The 18,039-nt window shown below is 39.7% G+C and overlaps 1 protein-coding gene across 11 annotated transcripts in view; it reads right to left on the bottom strand.

Annotated features, from left to right (window-relative positions):
- LOC138749418 (general transcription factor II-I-like) overlaps window positions 1-18,039 on the bottom strand; it is a 188,504-nt gene that overhangs the window by 87,999 nt on the left and 82,466 nt on the right. For all 11 annotated transcript variants that reach the window (XM_069910710.1, XM_069910708.1, XM_069910709.1 and 8 more), the window contains one exon: window positions 11,670-11,741. In XM_069910710.1, coding sequence (XP_069766811.1) covers window positions 11,670-11,741 — 72 coding nt within the window. The remainder of the gene's footprint in view (window positions 1-11,669; window positions 11,742-18,039) is intronic.

Below are 18,039 nucleotides of genomic sequence, written 5' to 3'. Positions count from 1 at the left end.
TGAACCCACCAAACCTGACACTTTCTCAACACAATTGCCACTGAGAGCAGCATGCAGTTATGACTGGGCACACATGGAGTTTTTAAACTATGTGGGAGTGGGAGACTGGTTTAACCGTGCGGGAGATTATATTTTACTATGTGTGTGGGTGTCCTTTTCAAGTGCTTGGTTAATTGTGTATCTGCTCACAAACGGGAGCAGCAGGAGTCCACCCACAAATAGGAAAGGGACCCTGGGGTTGGATTTTAAAATCCCCAGGTAGACCGATTACCATCAGGTATTTAGCCATTTGGCAGCCACATCGGGACTACGGGATACCATGTCTGAGAAAAGTAGCCAGAAAGATAAGGAGATAGAATCCCTGTGAGATGAGTATTGGGAATGGGAACATAAGTGTTAGGAAATGCAACTTAAGTACTAGGATCTACAAGAGGTAGTTCAGACTCCCCAAGGGAAAGCAACCTATAAAGATTAGGAGATTGAATCCCTGCAACGTGAACGCTGGGAACTGCAAGAGGCAAGGAAAAGCGACCAATTTAGATTTTAAAATCAGGGAGGCAGTTTCTACACTGATCGAAACACAGCATTACTCAGGAAAAGTCCGAGCGATTGCTCAGCAGGGGGAGGCGATTGACATGTGGTGGCAGTTTGCGCCCGACCAGTGACCCCACTGACCCTCCAAAATGAGGAGGTAGCTGAAAACGGGGGGACCTTGGGTGGGCACGCAGGTGGTCATTGTGAGACAATGGAGCCCAAGGACTACTCAGGTAAGGGGCTGAGCAGGTGAGGGGACAAATATCACCAGTGTACCAGGTGGACACTTAGCCATGCCGCTTCTTCACTTGGGATTCACTTCTCTTTCATTGGGATGAGAGTGCCCTGGGCAGTCTGATAACTAGCAGATTAATGCCAACGTCTCGCGGGCACAAGGGTCAATGGTCCCAGAACGGGGCTGACGTGGCAGGCTGCAGTAGCACACCGCTGGCATTGGGACTCAGATGGTTAGGGAGTGGGCAGTGATTGTGGGTATCCCTTGAGCACCATCTCCCAGGGAGCACGAAGGTGTCCGATATCTTGGTGGGCTATTTCGTCACCGCCGCACACCCTGACCTTAAAGGGGTGGTCTTTCCCCTCATGGAACTGGCGACCAGGAAGGCAGTCCAGGAGGCCATTGCCCTCCTGAAGGGATCAGAGCACATGGAGCAGACAGCTCCTACTCGAGGATCCGGGGCTGAGGGCAAGTTCGGGGGCATCACCTTGCCAGTGACTTACGGAGGCATGTTCTCTGGACAGCATTACAAGGGGCGGAGGAGTGGAGCTTCCTATGCACTGCTCACTCTGACCTGGACCAGTCTCCCCTCTGGCCTTCCCTGGTCCATAACTAATCTATCTTTTGAGCTCTCTTTTTCCCCCCTCCCCCACAGGAGAAGACTACCCTTCAAGATGTTCCTCTCCTCGATCTGAGGGTCCACCTATAAACTGCTGCGATCGAATCACTGATTTCAGCCGCCTATATCATCAACGGCTGTGACCACAGCAGCTTGTTTGAGCAGCAGCATTGGACATTTAATTGCACTTATTGTGCGGACTGTGTGTAGGGTCTTTTGTTTTTCAGTCACTCTGAGAAGTAGAACTGTGTTATAAGTAGTGAACGACATGTTCTTTTTGTTCCACTTGTCAGTAGCAGTGTCGCCCCAGCCCCTCATTAACAGAAACAAAACAGTGGGGCTTTGGGTCCTTGTATTTAAAAACACTGACTTGGCTAACTTCATCCATGACTGTCAGTATGTGACTCCCCCTGGTTATCGTTGCAGGATCCAACACAGGCACTTGTGGCACCACTTAAAGAGAATACAAGCAGGAATGGTATCCTGGTGTTGGACAACAGCCCAACAGGGCACCCCCAGGATTCCTTTTTCTGCACTCCCCTCTGACACTGGGGAACAGCTCCCAGTGTCCCTGTTTGGTCAGGAGGATGCTGGTGAGGCACTGTCATTGGATTTGATTATGAGTCTTCTCCAGCAAACACTTTTTGTTTTTTTTTTAGTTACAATATGTACATTGCATCATTATGATTCCAGAGTGACGTGGCTTCCAAGGGGTGGAATGTTGTGTGTGGAGGAGGCATGGCCTCCCTGCCTATTGCTCGTGGCCACGTGGTTTCTCTGTCTGAAACTCATTCAAAAGTCATATCACCTGTCCGTACATGGTTTACTTTTGTTTCATTCAAAGTTACAAGTTGTAGATAAAGTTATGGTTTGCTAGTGGAGTGTCAGTTAAGACTGAGCTCCAGCCACTAGTTAGTGCACACAATGCCATTGGCTAATTCAAATCACCTAGTATCTTTATTGGCTAGAGCCCTGTATTTAGAACCTGCTCAGAGGACATTCGCAATCTCTGCCTCATGGGGATAGCTCCAGACACAAAGTCTAAGAAATAAAGTGGATGAGCTTGAGGCTCAGTTGGAAATTGGAAAGTATGATGTTGTAGGAATAAGAGACATAGCTGCAAGAGGACTGGGGCTGGGAAATGAATATCAAGGGTATACATCCTATCGAAAGGTGGGCAGAGGGGTGGGGTGGCTCTGTTGGCGAGGAATGAAATTCAGACCCTTGCGATAGGTAACAAAAAAAAACCAGGAGATGTAGAGTCAGTATGGGTAGAACTGAGAAACTGTAAGGGCAAAAGGATCCTAATGGGAGTTATCTATTAGGTGCAAGTTGAATCAAGAGTCACAAAAGTAATGCTACAGTTGCATTTCAACTGTAGCATCTGGGGATTTCAACATGCAGGTAGCCTGGGAAAATCAGGTTGCTAGTGGACCACAAGAAAAGGAGTTTGTGGAGTGCCTACGAGATGGATTCTTAGAGCAGCTTGTACTAGTCTACCAAGGAGAAGGCAATTCTCGATTTAGTGTTGTGTAATGAAACAGATTTGATAAAGGAACTCAAGGTAAAGTAGCCATCACGTGAGAGTGACCATAATATGTTTTTATCTACAATTTGAGAGGGAAAAGGGAAAATCAGAAGTGTCAATATTACAGTTGAGCAAAGGGGACTATGGAGCCATGAGGATGAGCTGGCCAAAGTTGACAAGAAAGATACCCTAGCAGGGATGACAGTGGAACAACAATGGCAGGTATTTCTGGAATAATACAGAAGGTCCAGGATCAGTTCATTCCAAAGAGGAAGAAAGATTTTGAGGAGTAAAGGACGACCATGACTGTCAAGGGAAGTCATTGACAGTATAAAAATAATTAAAAAGTACAACATAGCAGTAAACCAGTGGATTGGGAAACTTTCAAAGAGCAACAGAAGATAACTAAAAAGCCAATATGGGGAGAAAAGATGAGGTACAAAGGTAAGCTAGCCAAGAATATAAAGGATAGTATGTGAAGAGGAAAAAAATTAGTTAAGATCAAAGTTGGGCCCTTAAAGACAAACAGGTGAAATTATTCTGGGGTACAGGAAATGGCAGGTACTTTGGATCTATCTTCACGAGGGAAGACACAAACAATCTCCTAAATGTAAAAGTGAACAGAGGATCTATGGTAAAGAGGAACTGAAGGAAATACACATTAGGAGAATGATGAAGGCTGATAAATCCCCAGAGCCTGATGGTCTGCAACCCAGGGTACTTATGGAGGTGGCTCTAGAAATCATAGACACATTGGTAATCATTTTCCAATGTTCTATAGATTCAGGATCAGTTTGTGCAAATTGGAGGGTAGCTAAGGTTGTTCCAATTTTTAAGGAAAGGAGGAGAGAGAAAACAGGGAATTATAGAACAGTTAGTCTGACATCAGTAGTGGGGCAATGCTGGAGTTAATTATAAAAGAGGAAATAGTAGCACCTTTGGATAGCAATAACAGGATTGGACTGAGTCGGCATGGATTTACTAAGGGGAATTTTTTTGAGGATATAACTATGAAAATGGACAAGGGAGAGACAGTGGATGTAGAGTACCTGGACGTTCAGAAAGCCTTTGGTAAGGGGGTAAGGTACTGACAGATATAAAATTGGTTGGCAGACAGGAAACTAAGAGTTGGGATTAATGGGTCCCTTTCAGAATGGCAGGCAATCACTAGTGGGGTACCACAAGGCTCGGAACTAGGACCACAGCTATTTATAATATACATTAATGAGTTAATTGAAGGGATTAAAAGTAACATCAGCAAATTTGCAGATGACACAAAGCAGGGTGGCAGTGTGAAATGTGAGGATGTAATGAGAATGCAGGGTGACTTGGACAGGTTGGTGAGTGGGCAGATACAGTTTAATGTGGATCAATGTGTGGTTATCCTCTTTGGTGGCAAGAACAGGAAGGCAGATTACTACCTGAATGGTGTACAACGAGATCTAAGTGTATTTGTCCATCAATCTCTGAAAGTAAGCATGCAGGTACAACAGGTAGTGAAGAAAGCTAATGGAATGCTGGCATTCATAACAAGGGGAGTTGAGTACAGGAGCAAAGAGGTCCTTCTGCAGTTTTACAGGTGAAGCCACACCTGGAGTATTGTGTGCAGTTTTGGTCTCCAAGTTTGAGGAAGGACATTCTTGCTAATGAGGGAGTTCAAGAAGTTAATTCCCAGGATGGAGGAACATTCATATGTTGAAAGATTGGAGTAACTGGGCTTGTATGCACTGGAACTTTGAAGATTGAGAGGGGATCTGATTGAAACATACAAGATTAAGGGATTGGACATGCCAGAGGCAGGGAACATGTTTCCAATGTTGAGGGAGTCCAGAACCAGAGGCCACAGTTTAAGAACAAGGGGTAGGCCATAGGTGCTCTGATTAGCAAGGGATTGCTCAAGGCAGTATGTGGGTGGAAAAGTTTGAAAACCACTGTTTTAATTGACTCGTTATGTGCATGGTTTCAAAACTCCAAAGAAAATGGACCAATGACAATTATTCGTAAGCAAAATATTCCATTAACAATCAAGTCTAGAGCAGTGAATCTCAACCTTCCCTTCTCACTCACACATCACCTTAATCAATCCCTTACTAATCACAGAGCACCAATGACAGAGATTACTTAAAGTGGTATGTGAGTGGAAAGAAAAAGGTTGAGAACCACCGAGTTAGATAGCATTCTTAAAGATAGTGAAGTCAAGGATATGGGGAGAAGGCAGGAACAGGATGTGGATGATCAGCCATGATCACAGTGAAGGACGGATCACACTCAAAGACTACTCATGCACCTATTGTCTATTGTCCATGCCAAGTGGCTACTGTGGACGTCACTTGGAAGGGTCACGGGTAAAATGGACTGTACTGAAGTTGAGCCATGGTATTGCTATAGGTCAAATTGCTATACCTTAATACTGACAGTACAGATGCTGCTCTTAATGATCAGGGCTCCGTAATCATGCTACTAGATCTGCCTCCCTATGATCAGGTCAGGAGGGTGTGTAGAATCCCTGCTTATAGTGTGCAAATGTCTGCATCACCTGTTTGAATTAATAATTGTGTATTGTTTAATGTCCTCTTCTTATTATGTTCCCATGCTTATAAATTGTGCGCGTGTTTTCCTATGCTCATTTATTCATTTTATTCCCATTATGATATTCCAATGCTTCTTTATGAATTATGATATTTTCCCACGCCCTTTATTCATGTGTTTTATTCCCTATACGATTTCCATTGCTCTTCTATTAATTGTTGTGGTAATAAAAGTTACGTTCTATTCCAAACACATGTACATATTCATCTCTCTATGAACCAACTAAACTGGATACTTTCTCAATTGGGGGGAGGGGAAAGGAGAAGGGGTTCTAATTTCTGGTGGCTATAGATGTCCCATGTTGGGGCTCTACATGAATGATGTAAAAGGGGCCAAAGTTTTTTGAGAAAATAAAGCCAAGTGCCTATCCCATTCGTATTTCAAAGATGCAGACAGCTTCAAATAGTATTGACAGTGAAATGGCAAGGATGTGATAAATGAAATATTAATGGAGAAAAAAAGTGAAATCATCTAATTTGGTGGAAAAATACCCGAAAAGCAGAACATCCATTCAATAGAGAATATGGAGAAACATCTGTGTACGCCTGTATACAAAACACTTAAAATCAACATATTGGTACAGAAAGTAAACAGGAAGCAAACATTGCATTAGCTATTACAAGAGCATTTATATTCATAATTCAAGATGTGTTACAAAAAGAAGAAACTCTCGTGAGATCAAAACAGTAAAGTTTTATACAGATCTGGTCAACCTCAGAAGTGAACAGTACACAGGTACACAATCCTTTATCCAGAACCCTTGGGGGGGTTCCAATCTGGGTCCCAACCCAGATTTAAGCCCATCCCAATTGTGCTACCGTATCAACTCCCACCCCCTTCCACTCGCGCTGCCCGTCTCTCTCCCCCCCCCCCCCCATCGCCCACCCGACACACTGCCGACTCTCTCCCCACTTGCCAGTTTTTCAAGCTTTCCAGATTTTAGATGTCCAGATAAAGGATTGTGTACCTGTATAATAAAACTAATAATACTGCATATAACTGTTAAGAAAGTCCCATAATTCTATATCCAACTCATTTATTAAGCTGGAGCAAAAACTGAATGATCAGAGCAGAAGCTGTGGCCAGAGGCCAGACTGTAGGTCTGTGCCCAGACTGAAGTACAAGGACACCAGAAGTATCCCACCCTGTCACTGTCTCCAAGATGGCTTTTTGGAGCAAGGGTGGTCAAGTCCACAATTCTGGATTTGCTCCCTAATTAGGGAGTTTATGGTAGAAGAACCATTAGGAGGCAGTAATTACATTATGTAAGAATTCACTCGGCAGTTTGAGAACTAAAATCTGATGTGTTTCAGTATAACGGTTGAGTAAAGGTGACCACAAAGGTATGCGAGTGACTAGCCAAAGTTGATTGGACAATGATACCATAAATTTAGTTGGAAAAAAAAGGAACATACAAGGTTTAAGAAACTACAATCAGATAGGGCCCTGAAGGAATATCAAGGTTGCAGGGAAGAACTCAGGGCATTGGGAACGTCAGAAGGGGCTTCAAAGCGTCAAGCAGGATTAAACAGAATCCTGAGGCTTTTATACTTGCATTAAATACAAAAAAAACTAGGGAAAGGATAGGACCACTCAAAGATAAAAGGGAGAATTTATATGGGGAGTCAGAAGTAGGCAAGGTACTAAATAATTACTTTGTATCAGTGTAGACCAAGGAGGACTTAGAGAATAGTGAAAACAAACATAATGTGCCAAAGCACAACTATCCATCAGCTTCTTTGGTAATTACAGGTAGTCCCCAACTTACAATTGGGTTCTGTTCCAGCACTCCCATTGCAAGTCGAAAATTTTTAAGTCAAAAAGGAATGTCGCACCCACCATTTTTTTAATAGTTAAGTGTTAAATACCTTTATTCCACACTAAGAAAAAACATTTACATATACAAGTTGAAATCACACTGGGCCTGAAGAGAGTTTAAAGCTTTGAACTAAGATTAATTGCTGGATGGTGAGGATGCTAAAGGGAAAGGGTCATCAATTTCACTCTCTTCTGATGATGCTCGGGAAAAATTAGTACAATATACTGCATCATTGACACTTGTCGAAGGCACAATGTCATTGACAGTTGTCCGTGGTTTAACAGGCATAGTCATTTTCAGGAAGGTATCAATTTTTGACTGGATAGATTGCTTCTTTTCAATGTAAATTTCTCTGTAGGAAGCAAGAGCATCCTGTATTTGCCTGTCAGCTCTTGCAAATCTCATGCAATTGTCGTCCATTTCTTCTAACATCTGTATGCCACTATTGGTGGCAAGTGCCTCAGCCAGTTTCTTTGCTGTTAACTTTGGTGCTTCGGGTTTAACTTCTGCTTCCTCTACTTCAGTTTCTTTCTTTCTTGCTTCCTCCAGTTCGATCAACTCCTCATTGGAAAGCTCTTCAGTGTCAATCCCAACAAGCTGATGAATGTCCTCTTCATCCATTTCTAATTCTAGCTGTTTCCCAAGCACTAATATCTTGTTATGTATTTCATCAATAGCAGAATCTTTATTAAAGTCTTTGAAAGTGCTCACATATGTCTTCAAAACTTTCTTCCAAATGCCGTTCATGCATTGTCTTGTGACTTCTTCCCATGCTGCAGAGATGTTCTGGATAGCATTTAGAATGTTAAAACCTTTCCAAAACTCTCGAAGTGTTTGGCCACATTTAGTGGATTCAACAGCCTGGGCAAACATATGGCATAAATAATACGCTTTGAACATAGCTATTGCGCCTTGGTCCATTGGTTGAATGAGTGCAGTTGTGTTCGGTGGCAAAAACGCAACCTTTACATCAGGATGCATGTTGCCGAGATGCTGTGCATGCTCTGGCGCATTGACCAAAATTAGAAGAATCTTGAATGGTGTGTTGTTTTGATGACAATATTCTTTTGCCTGGGAAATAAAACAGTTCAAAAACCAGTCTTCAAATAATGCCAAAGTCATCCAGGCTTTCTTGTTATGGCGATAATAAACAGGAAGCATATGCTTGCTTACATTCTCGAATGCTCTAGGATTCTCAGAGTGGTAGATTAGGAAAGGTTTCAATTTGAACCCTGCAACATTTCCACCCAAAAGCACCGTTACACGGTCTTTGAATGCCTTGAATCCTGGCATTGTCTTGGCCTCCTGATAAATGTAGGTACACTCTGGCATACGCTTCCAGAACAAGCCTGTTTCATCAACATTAAATATTTGTTCTGGTAAATATTTTTCATCAATAATTATCCTATGCAGCTCTTCCTTAAAAGCCTTGGCAGCTTCAGTATCAGCACTTGCTGCCTCACCACTAACTTTCACATTATGAAAATTATGACGCCTTTTGAAGCGATGGAACCACCCATGACTTGCTATAAATGTTTGTGTATACGTGGGATCATCAGCACGCTCTTTAAGCGTATCAAAAAGACTTCTTGCCTTAGCCTGTATTGCCAGTAGACTAAGTGGTATCCTCTTTTGTATTTGATCTTCCATCCACGTGACAAGTAATCTCTCCATATCATCAATTGGCCCAGCTCTTTTCTTTGTGATGATAGTGGAATTCACCGATGCGGACGATTTCACTGCATCGCTGATTCGCCTCTTATCCTTTAAGATGGTCGAGATTGTTGATTGTGGAAGTCCTAACTCACGAGCTATAGCCATAACTGGCTTGCCGCCTTCATGCTGAGCAAGTATCTTCAGCTTCGTCTTCAGAGTAATTGCTCTCCTCTTTTTCTTCTCACCAGAAGCAGGAGACACACATGGACGTTTAGTAGACATGACGGGGTGTGTCTTCTCACCAGAAGCAGGACACACACATGGGCGTTTAGTACCTGTAGACATGATGGGTTGTTTACAATGCACTTGTTCGCGTGATCGCTACAGAGACTGCGAGTTTGGTTGAGTCAGCATCGCAGGAGTATTCTGTACGATACACTCAAACAATGCTGCCGTCGCCCAGCATTGCTAAAGAGTAGCGCACCTGTACTGCATATTGCAAATGCAGGGACAGATCGGAACTCAGGATTGAAAGTACGAATTCTGACCCTCGTAACTTTGAAAATTAAGTCAGACCCTCATTAAGTTGGGTCTATCTGAATTATTATTATATTACATTTTTTTTTAAATTAGACATACAGCACTTACAGGCCTTCAAGTCCGTGCTGCTGAAATTACACCCCATTAACCTACACACCCCAGTACGTTCTTGGTGAGAGGAAAGCAGAACCCTGGGAGAATTCCCATGCAGACATGAGGAGAACCCCCTTACACAGAGCAGCATTTGAACCCAATTGCTGGTGCTGTAAAAGCATTGAGCTAAGCACTACATCAACTGCACTGCCCTTTAAGGACACTGTCAATAGTCTGTGAAATTTGGTAGTTCAGTACCACCCACTTTCTGAGGGTTTTACTATACTTCCATTATTCTGATTCTTAAGAGGTGAGACTTAAGCAGACTGGGCCCAAGAAGAGAGGTGGTCTTGTTTTTTTTATTTTATATGATATATTTTATCTTTAAAAGGTATAGATTGTGTGAGTTTAGTTTAGGTACACTTCACAGACATCTCAATAACATTTCACAAAGGACATCTCATTTGATGTGCAAGAGCTATGCCTAAGGTGGAGCCTTCATGTCTGCCAGTGTCTTTACAGTGACTTTGAAGAATGCCTATGAAGACTTCACAAGTAAGATGTTAATTGGACTTATTGTGAAATCAAAATGGACTATTGTCTTTAAAAGAACAGATGTCCAAACTCAATAACTGATTAGTCTTTTTCCAGTGCCAATGATCCAAGTCTGGTTGTAGTTCTAAGAGAAGTCATGTGGTTTTGCAAACATTAAAAAAATGCTATTCTCTTTGGGGGGCAGAGAGACACCCACACACAGTTAGTTTACATCAGAAGCTGGTGTTGAAAACTGTCAGCTTTGCAGACCTGCTATGACCCTGTTTGAAGATGGGTTTTGAGTTCCGAGCTCAGCCTATTCTAAACCCTTGTAGTCAATTACAAGAGGATGTGGCTGGTTAATGTGTTTCAACTGAAATAGGGGAAAAAGAAGAGCTCTATGGTAACCTGGAAGAAGAGGTTATATCTCTTGGAAAAACCCATGAGGGGAAAAGTTTCTTCAGCAAGACAGTATAGTGGCTGATTGAAGGAGATCAGTGTATGTATGCGTACAACAAACATCTTTCTCTGAAACCAACATAGTCCTTCCTTTTCAGAAATTATTTAAGTACCAGAGCCTGGTGAAGATCATAAATGTTAAATTCAGTGCACAGTATGAAAATTACCTAATACCAATAAATTTGGAAAAGTGAAAAGTGAAGATTTGACAGTGAAACACAAAACTTTCCTGAGCACATACACATTATATGCAAGTGCACTTAGAATTAGAAGGGAGTTGTTAAGTTAATAGTAATAAGTTAAATATTGATATTATGTTTGAAGAAAATTAAAGATGTTTTTGTTTAAGTAACCATGGTTTTGGTGAATTTCTATTGTTGCTGGTTTTTGGAGTCCTCTAGACTCGTAACAGTCTCAATGAATCTAATTTTGCTTAAGCACGGTTTGATGGGGTGAATGCAGGGATGATTCTTTCCTTGCGCGAGTTACCTAGAACCAAGGATCACAATCTCAAAATAAGGATTTTAGCTTTTCAGATCAAAGGTAAAAAGACATTTCTTCAGCCAGAGGGTAACAAATTTTCAGAAATCTCAACCCAAAGTCACATTGTGTATTCTATGTATCATCTTCCACTCAATGAGAATACGTAGGCTCTCAGCAAACAGTATACATTGTTTAGAACCAGCTCACATCTCTTTCCCATAATTCCTCCAATAATCTGCACCATTACGATGCAACACTCCTTTGCTACTTTTGTAATTTTCTCTAGTGAAGAACATTCTCTATTTGTGAAAAATTGTGTTGTGACTTTAGAATATCTAGAATTTATGTAACAGAGATACCTACCAATAGAGTGGCTTCAATGATTTGAACACTACAATACAATGTATAAAGATCCAATCGGGAGAAAACAAATGTTAGAATTCAGTTTTTAAATTGGAAAGGACTACATGATATTCAGCAGGTTTTAATGAAACTGATTTCATTAAAACATGCTGAACATTTTTTATTCATTTGCCAAAGAGAATAACAAAACTTTTATAGGGCATTATTCTCACATTACCTTGAACACTGTGTCTATAATAATCTGGATCTTCTGCTTCAGCTTTGATCGGAATTGGTTCAACTGATGTACCTGAAAAATAAACCATTCAGAATTATTCAAATTTCAGAGTAAAAGCAGAGACCAGAAATACCTTCTTTATATTTATTACCCTCTCAAAAAAATATATCAATAATTAAGAAACTATTTTCCATATAACAATGAAGGGAGAGCCAAGTCCAACACACTTTTTAGCTAAAACAAAATGTGGTAGGCAACTTAACTTTAGCTAAGCCCATCAACAGTAGTGTGTCAACACATACAAATGAAAAATAGCGACAGTACAAGCTATAATGAGGCCATTTATAACTATCTCTCTGAGTATCTTATTTTGTGTTCAGTTTAATTTTGGCACATTATCTTTCTATTGGGGCATAGCGGTTAGAGCAATGCTGTTACATCGCCAGAGATCAGGGCCGGGGTTCGAATCCCGTACTGTCTATAAGGAGTTTGCACGTCCTCCCAGTGTCTGTCTGGGTTTTCCCTGAGGGCTCCGGTTTCAAAAATGTACTGGGAATCGGAGGTTAATTGGGCAGCATGAGTTTGTGGGCCAAAAGGGCCTGTTAATCATGCAGTTCGTCTGGAATTTTAAAAATACTTTTTTTAAAATAACGTCAGTTTTAAAAAGGAAATATCTCCTTAAGCAAGTACAACTTTTGTTTTGAACATTATCTCTTTTACTTGTAAATTAGTCATTGAGAAGTATTGCACAAGACACATTCACTAATACATTTGTTCAAAGAACACTAGTATTGTCACGTTTAATTTCAAGGAGTTCAGATGTGCGATGTTAAAGATAAATGATCTTAATTTAAAATTATACCTATAAAGTAGTCTGATGCATATTTAAACACACTGCAATACTTTTCGAAGTTGTGCATAATGGATATAGACTCGTGCAATCAAAGGCCATTAGTCTATTGCACTGATTGTTTGCAACAGCAAGTAGCCACATTCATTTTTTCACCTCTTCCTATTTTCCTCCCCTTTCCTTTTTAAAAGTTATGGAATAGCTGCAACTATTGATTCTGGAAGGAGATTTTAGATGCTAGGAGGGGTTTTATATTCTACACACAAATATTTTGTAAAAGACAAGCTTTTCCTTTATTCCACTGATGAGGATCTTTAATTCTTTCCTTCTTATTACCAATTCATTCACAGGCCCACCAATTCTCAGACCTCTTAATTTCCACTTTAAAAAGTTTGATAAAATGCCAAAAATGATTTCTTAATGAAGAAAAGAAAAACAACAACCTGACCATTTGGAGCACTTCTGATGCTATACAAACATATTTGCAGCAGAGCTTTGACCAGCCAGCCTTAAGCCTCTCACTTTTCAAAAAGACCACGATGGATGAGACTCACCTCAACTCAATGCTCTTGAACTTCTGCAGAATGCTTTCAGCACCTTACACATCAATAAATGATTTGTCCTTACAAGTATTCCAACATCCCCTTTCCATCCCATTTTTAAGGGCAGAATTTCAAAGCTGAATTCCCCTGATCTAGAGAGGGGAAATTGCCTCATCTGTTTTAAATGGGCAATTCTTTTTTTTTTAAAAACACAGACTGTTCTAGATTTTCCCCTCACCATCCTTTCTGCAGTACTAATGCTCAAGAACTTGGATATCTTACTCAAATCACTCTCTAAACTCCAAATGATACTAGCATAGCCTAATCAATCCTTCCCATAAAATACTCCACCTGTTCCAGATATCACCCCAGACCAACACATCAACCTTCCTTTTGAATTGGAAGGCTAAAACAGTCTAAATATTATCTAACCGTAGCCTTCAAAATATTCCACCCAGTCACTCTATACTTATCTTTATAATTACTTGTTTCATCTGCATAATAAGTTTACAAATTAAACTCTCAAAGTATGCCAACATTACATCCTACCAGCATGCATTTTCCACCATAACCTTAAATGTAGTACCTTATTAAATGCACTCTGGAAAACCTAGTAGTCCCTTTCATCAGTTCTTCAAAGAACTGCAATAAATTTGTCAAAAATTCTTTTCCTTTCAAAGTCATATTATTTGAGTGATTACTTTCAATATTTTAAATGCCATGAAATACCTTCAATCTTCAACTCGACACGATGGGGTTTGGTTCCACGCTTCATATCAAAAGTCATAATACTGAACTCCTCTGTTTTTTTAATTTATTTAAATACAGAAAACCTTCGTTCAAAAGCCATTTCAATTTAAATTATTAAAATATTAAACTGATAGCAGGTCTTAATATTAAGTACCAAGGGTTGATTTTAGAATTCAATGTACTACAACATTTTTGAAAAGGGTGAAGAGAACAACTTGAATTTATGGGAGTGATGTAGATTTTGGAAAATTAATTAGCCAAAATAAATCAGCCCCCGAGAAGCTAATAAATTAGAAATTATGGAGAAAAGGGAAAGGGCAGTGAACTTTGTCCAAAAACTTTTGTGAAGACATACAAATTGAGGAAACAAGGGCCACAAGAATGAAGAATAATTAATATATTAAAGAAAATGGAAAAATTAAAGGAACTAATCAATTCTCATCAGGAACTCCAAGAGCAAGACTTGGTACTTGAAGAAGAGCATTTAAAAAGCAGCAAGAAATTTAGGTGCTTGTTTAAATCTTTTCATGGCTAAGGAGCCACAGCCAATAAAGGGAAGGGGATTTGAAGTGAAGTGACCACTGCAAGAGTGGGAATTTGAATCTTTGGCTTGAGGTTTCGGCGAGTAGAAGTTTAAGTGGTGCAGGAGTTCAGGAAAGGCCAGGCAATCCTGTTGAACAAGGGAGACAGTTTTTTTAAATTACTTATTTTCCATTTTATAAGACAATAGGAATGACAGCCAGGGCATGGGCATGCTTCTCTTCCAGAATGTGGGTAGTCAGGGAAGCCGAAAGCATCTGCAGCTTCTAACAGACCATGTTACGGAATGAACTGGATCATTTGGAAGGCTGAGGAGGGTGATAGGAGTTACAGGAAAGCAATCAAATCAAAAAAGAAGGTAGCTGGGTGACAATCAGGAGAGGGAAAGGGTCAGCCAAGCTGTGAAGGTGATAGCGAAGCAAATAGAGAGGGAAATAGATAAGAGGCTCTGTAGAAGAGAGATAGAGAATCCTGGATGCTATGTTGCCTTCCAGGTGTCAGAAATATCTCAAATTAGATTCACTGCATTCTCAAGAGAGAGGGTGAGCAGCAAGATGTTGCGGCCAATGTAGGGACCAATGATGTGGATAGGAAGTTGGGCGCTAAGTTGGAATGACAGGACTTCTAGGGTTGTTATCTCAGGATTGCTAACCTGTCATGTGCTGATGAGGTTAGAATTGAGGATAATGCACCTGAATATGGGGCTAAAAAGATGAAGCAGGAGGGAAGGCTTCAGGTTTCTGAATCATTGGGTTCTCTTCCAGGGAAGGTGGGATCTGCACCAGAAGGACAGTTTGCATCTGAACTGATGGGAGACTAATATCCTTGCAGAAAGATTTGCTAGTACTGCTCCAGAGGGTTTAAACTAGATCTGCAGGGGATGGGAACCAGAGAATTTAGTGAAGTGGAGGAGGAAAAAGATGTTACAAAGACAGAAATCAAAGGGTTGTGTACAATAGAAATGTTCTCAGGTGCAACTATTTTTTTTAATATTTTCTTTTATTTTCCAAAATTATATAGTAACGTTTTAAATGTAGAATATAATAATTTTTTTTTCTCAAACAAAAACAGTCCCCCTCTCCCTTTCATAGCTGTCAAACCTTTACAAAATTTTCATATTTATTCTAAGTTGTATGTGAATTTTTACATGGGTATACAGCTGTTACTTCCTCAGTCCATCATTCTGAGTAGAGGGGAGTCGGACTTCCAAGTGATTGTGATACATTTATATTTGGTCAACTTGTTGCTTATTTCCATAAAATTACCTAATGGATACAACTCCAGGTCACCTGTGAAGGCCACTCCTGTTATCCCGGTTAATTTTTCTACTATTTCTTGCCAAAATGGCCTCACTTTCATGCACGGCCACATGGCATGTCGAAATGTTCCTGCCTCAGCCCCACATCTGAAACATCTCTGAAATTTCATCCAATCTGTACAGCTTCTTTCTTCTTGACTTCTGCAATGCTGATTTTTCACTTTTGCTCTGGTGAGCATAGTACATTTTGGTTATAAATTTGGGTGTATTCCCCATCCAGACTGTTCTTTCAGTTTCATTAATTTCAGGTGGGGTCAACATTGGTCTCCATCTTTCTCTTAAGAATTACCCAAGCTGGAGAAAACAGAAGTCTATCTCCCTCCCCGATTGAGTACATACACATCTAAACCCAAGACAGTGAAGAACGCTGCGAAAAATCTATCTTGTGCAACTAGATATTTTTTGAAATATGGAAGTCTAAGTCCTCCCAGCCCATAGTCCCATGTCAGTTTTTTTTCAATGCAATTTTTATTTATTTATTTACTATTTGCATCAAACATAAATATATGTTCATTCATCTTGAACAATACATTACAATAGAAACGATTGTTTTATACCCCCCAATCCCCAAAAGAAAAAAAAAGAAAAAATGGAGTGAATTTTTTAAGAAATTACATAAACCAACATTTATAACATATCTAAATATGTAAATCTTATGTTTTAAATCAATTCTAAATGTTAAATTTCAATATATCTAATATTACTCCTAATAAATCACATATTAAGAATCTCATATTTCTTACACCATCCAATTTAAATTCCATATTAAATCAATTCTCTGAAGTAAAAACAAACATCAATGTGATTGATAACTCCATTCATAAACATATTTAATAATAATAGAATTCCCTCTATGACATTAAGGAATATAACACCACAACCCTCTATCATACAAGATGTGACTCATTGCCACAAACAAGCCCTTAAATAGCAGCCGATGGACTCCGGTACCTTTCAGCTCCCAAATATAACATCAGAACAAAGTCTCTAATTTACTAGTCCATTGCTCCATTCCAAATAATTCTTTCTCATTTACTCAGCCTATTAAAAGACAAAGTTTCCCCAGATCTAATTTAATTATGGCCATAGTCTGAGATTTCTATGTATTTTTCAATTTCAATTGGACCTCTTATATTTAAATCAATTCTAATATTAAATTCCAATATATCTAACAATAATCCTAATTAATCATATATCCATTAAAAATCTCACATTTCTCCAAAATCCAATTTGAATTCAATATTGAATCAATTCTCTAAAATAAAACATCCTTACAACTCCATTCATAGAGATCCACCCTCCATCAGTTTCAACAAAATTTGATTCCTGTTCGTAATCCATAAAAAAAATTATTTTTGCCATCCGGTAATACAATCTTCATTTTCGCTGGATAATATAATGTAAACTTGTATCCCTTTTCCCAAAGACTTCTTCTCTTGACTTCATTAAACTGTCTCCTCTTTGTCAACAGCTGTGCAGTAATATCCAGGTAAAAGAAAACCTTTGAACCATGATATTCAAGTGGACTTTTCTTTATTCTTACTTTTTTTGCTGCTGAGGCTAGAATCTTTTCCTTGTCTCAATATTTTGAGCACAATTACTATAGAGCGAAGTTTCTCATTTGATTGCGGTCGTGGTTAGAGGGCTCTGTGTTTTTTTCAATTTCAACTGGATCTTCAAATTGATTTACCCCCAAAACCTTAGGTCTCCTTTCCTTGGAGAAACTGAGTCATGTCAATGCTTTTCTTCTCCTTCCTCCAAGTCAACAATCTTAATGTTGTTTCTCCGACTAAAATTTCCATCTTATCAATTTTTTTCAGAATTTATCTTCCTCTCAATAATTTCTTCCTTAACATCGGTCTCCAAATTTTTCAGCTTCTCCTTTGTAAGTTATCCTTTTCATAAGCCTTCATAATATTCTGATTTTTCACATTGTTGTTCTTTTTATCCTTTTTCATAGCCTTAGTTTTATATTTAGCTTGCTTACCATCTTCATAGACGGAAGCAACCTCTCCAAATCTTGTCTGTCCTTGTTCTACAACACTTGCTAATTCACCACTGAAATCAATCCTCTCACTCAAACTCGACACTCTGACCTTGCTTGAAGAATCTTTTTTCTTTGGCCCAACGCCATCTTCACCATCCGAAAGGCTGCTTACAAATGCTGCTGCTCCCAGCAACTTAACTCTCTGATGGGCCTCAGTTGTAACTTGAGATCTGGGACTTCTTGGCCTCTTCTCATATCCGGGACCACCACCTTCATCTCTAGCAACAACAATTCCTTTCTTCAAAGGCATTTTAAACAGTAAATTGACTATTCTTATCCTCTTCATTTGTATTTCAACCTCTGTTTACTTTAGCTAAATAATT

This window comes from Narcine bancroftii, chromosome 14 (assembly GCF_036971445.1).
Source record: "Narcine bancroftii isolate sNarBan1 chromosome 14, sNarBan1.hap1, whole genome shotgun sequence".
Classification (NCBI taxonomy): domain Eukaryota; kingdom Metazoa; phylum Chordata; class Chondrichthyes; order Torpediniformes; family Narcinidae; genus Narcine; species Narcine bancroftii.
Note: the sequence above shows the minus strand (reverse complement) of the source record. Positions and strands in the feature narration are given on the sequence as shown.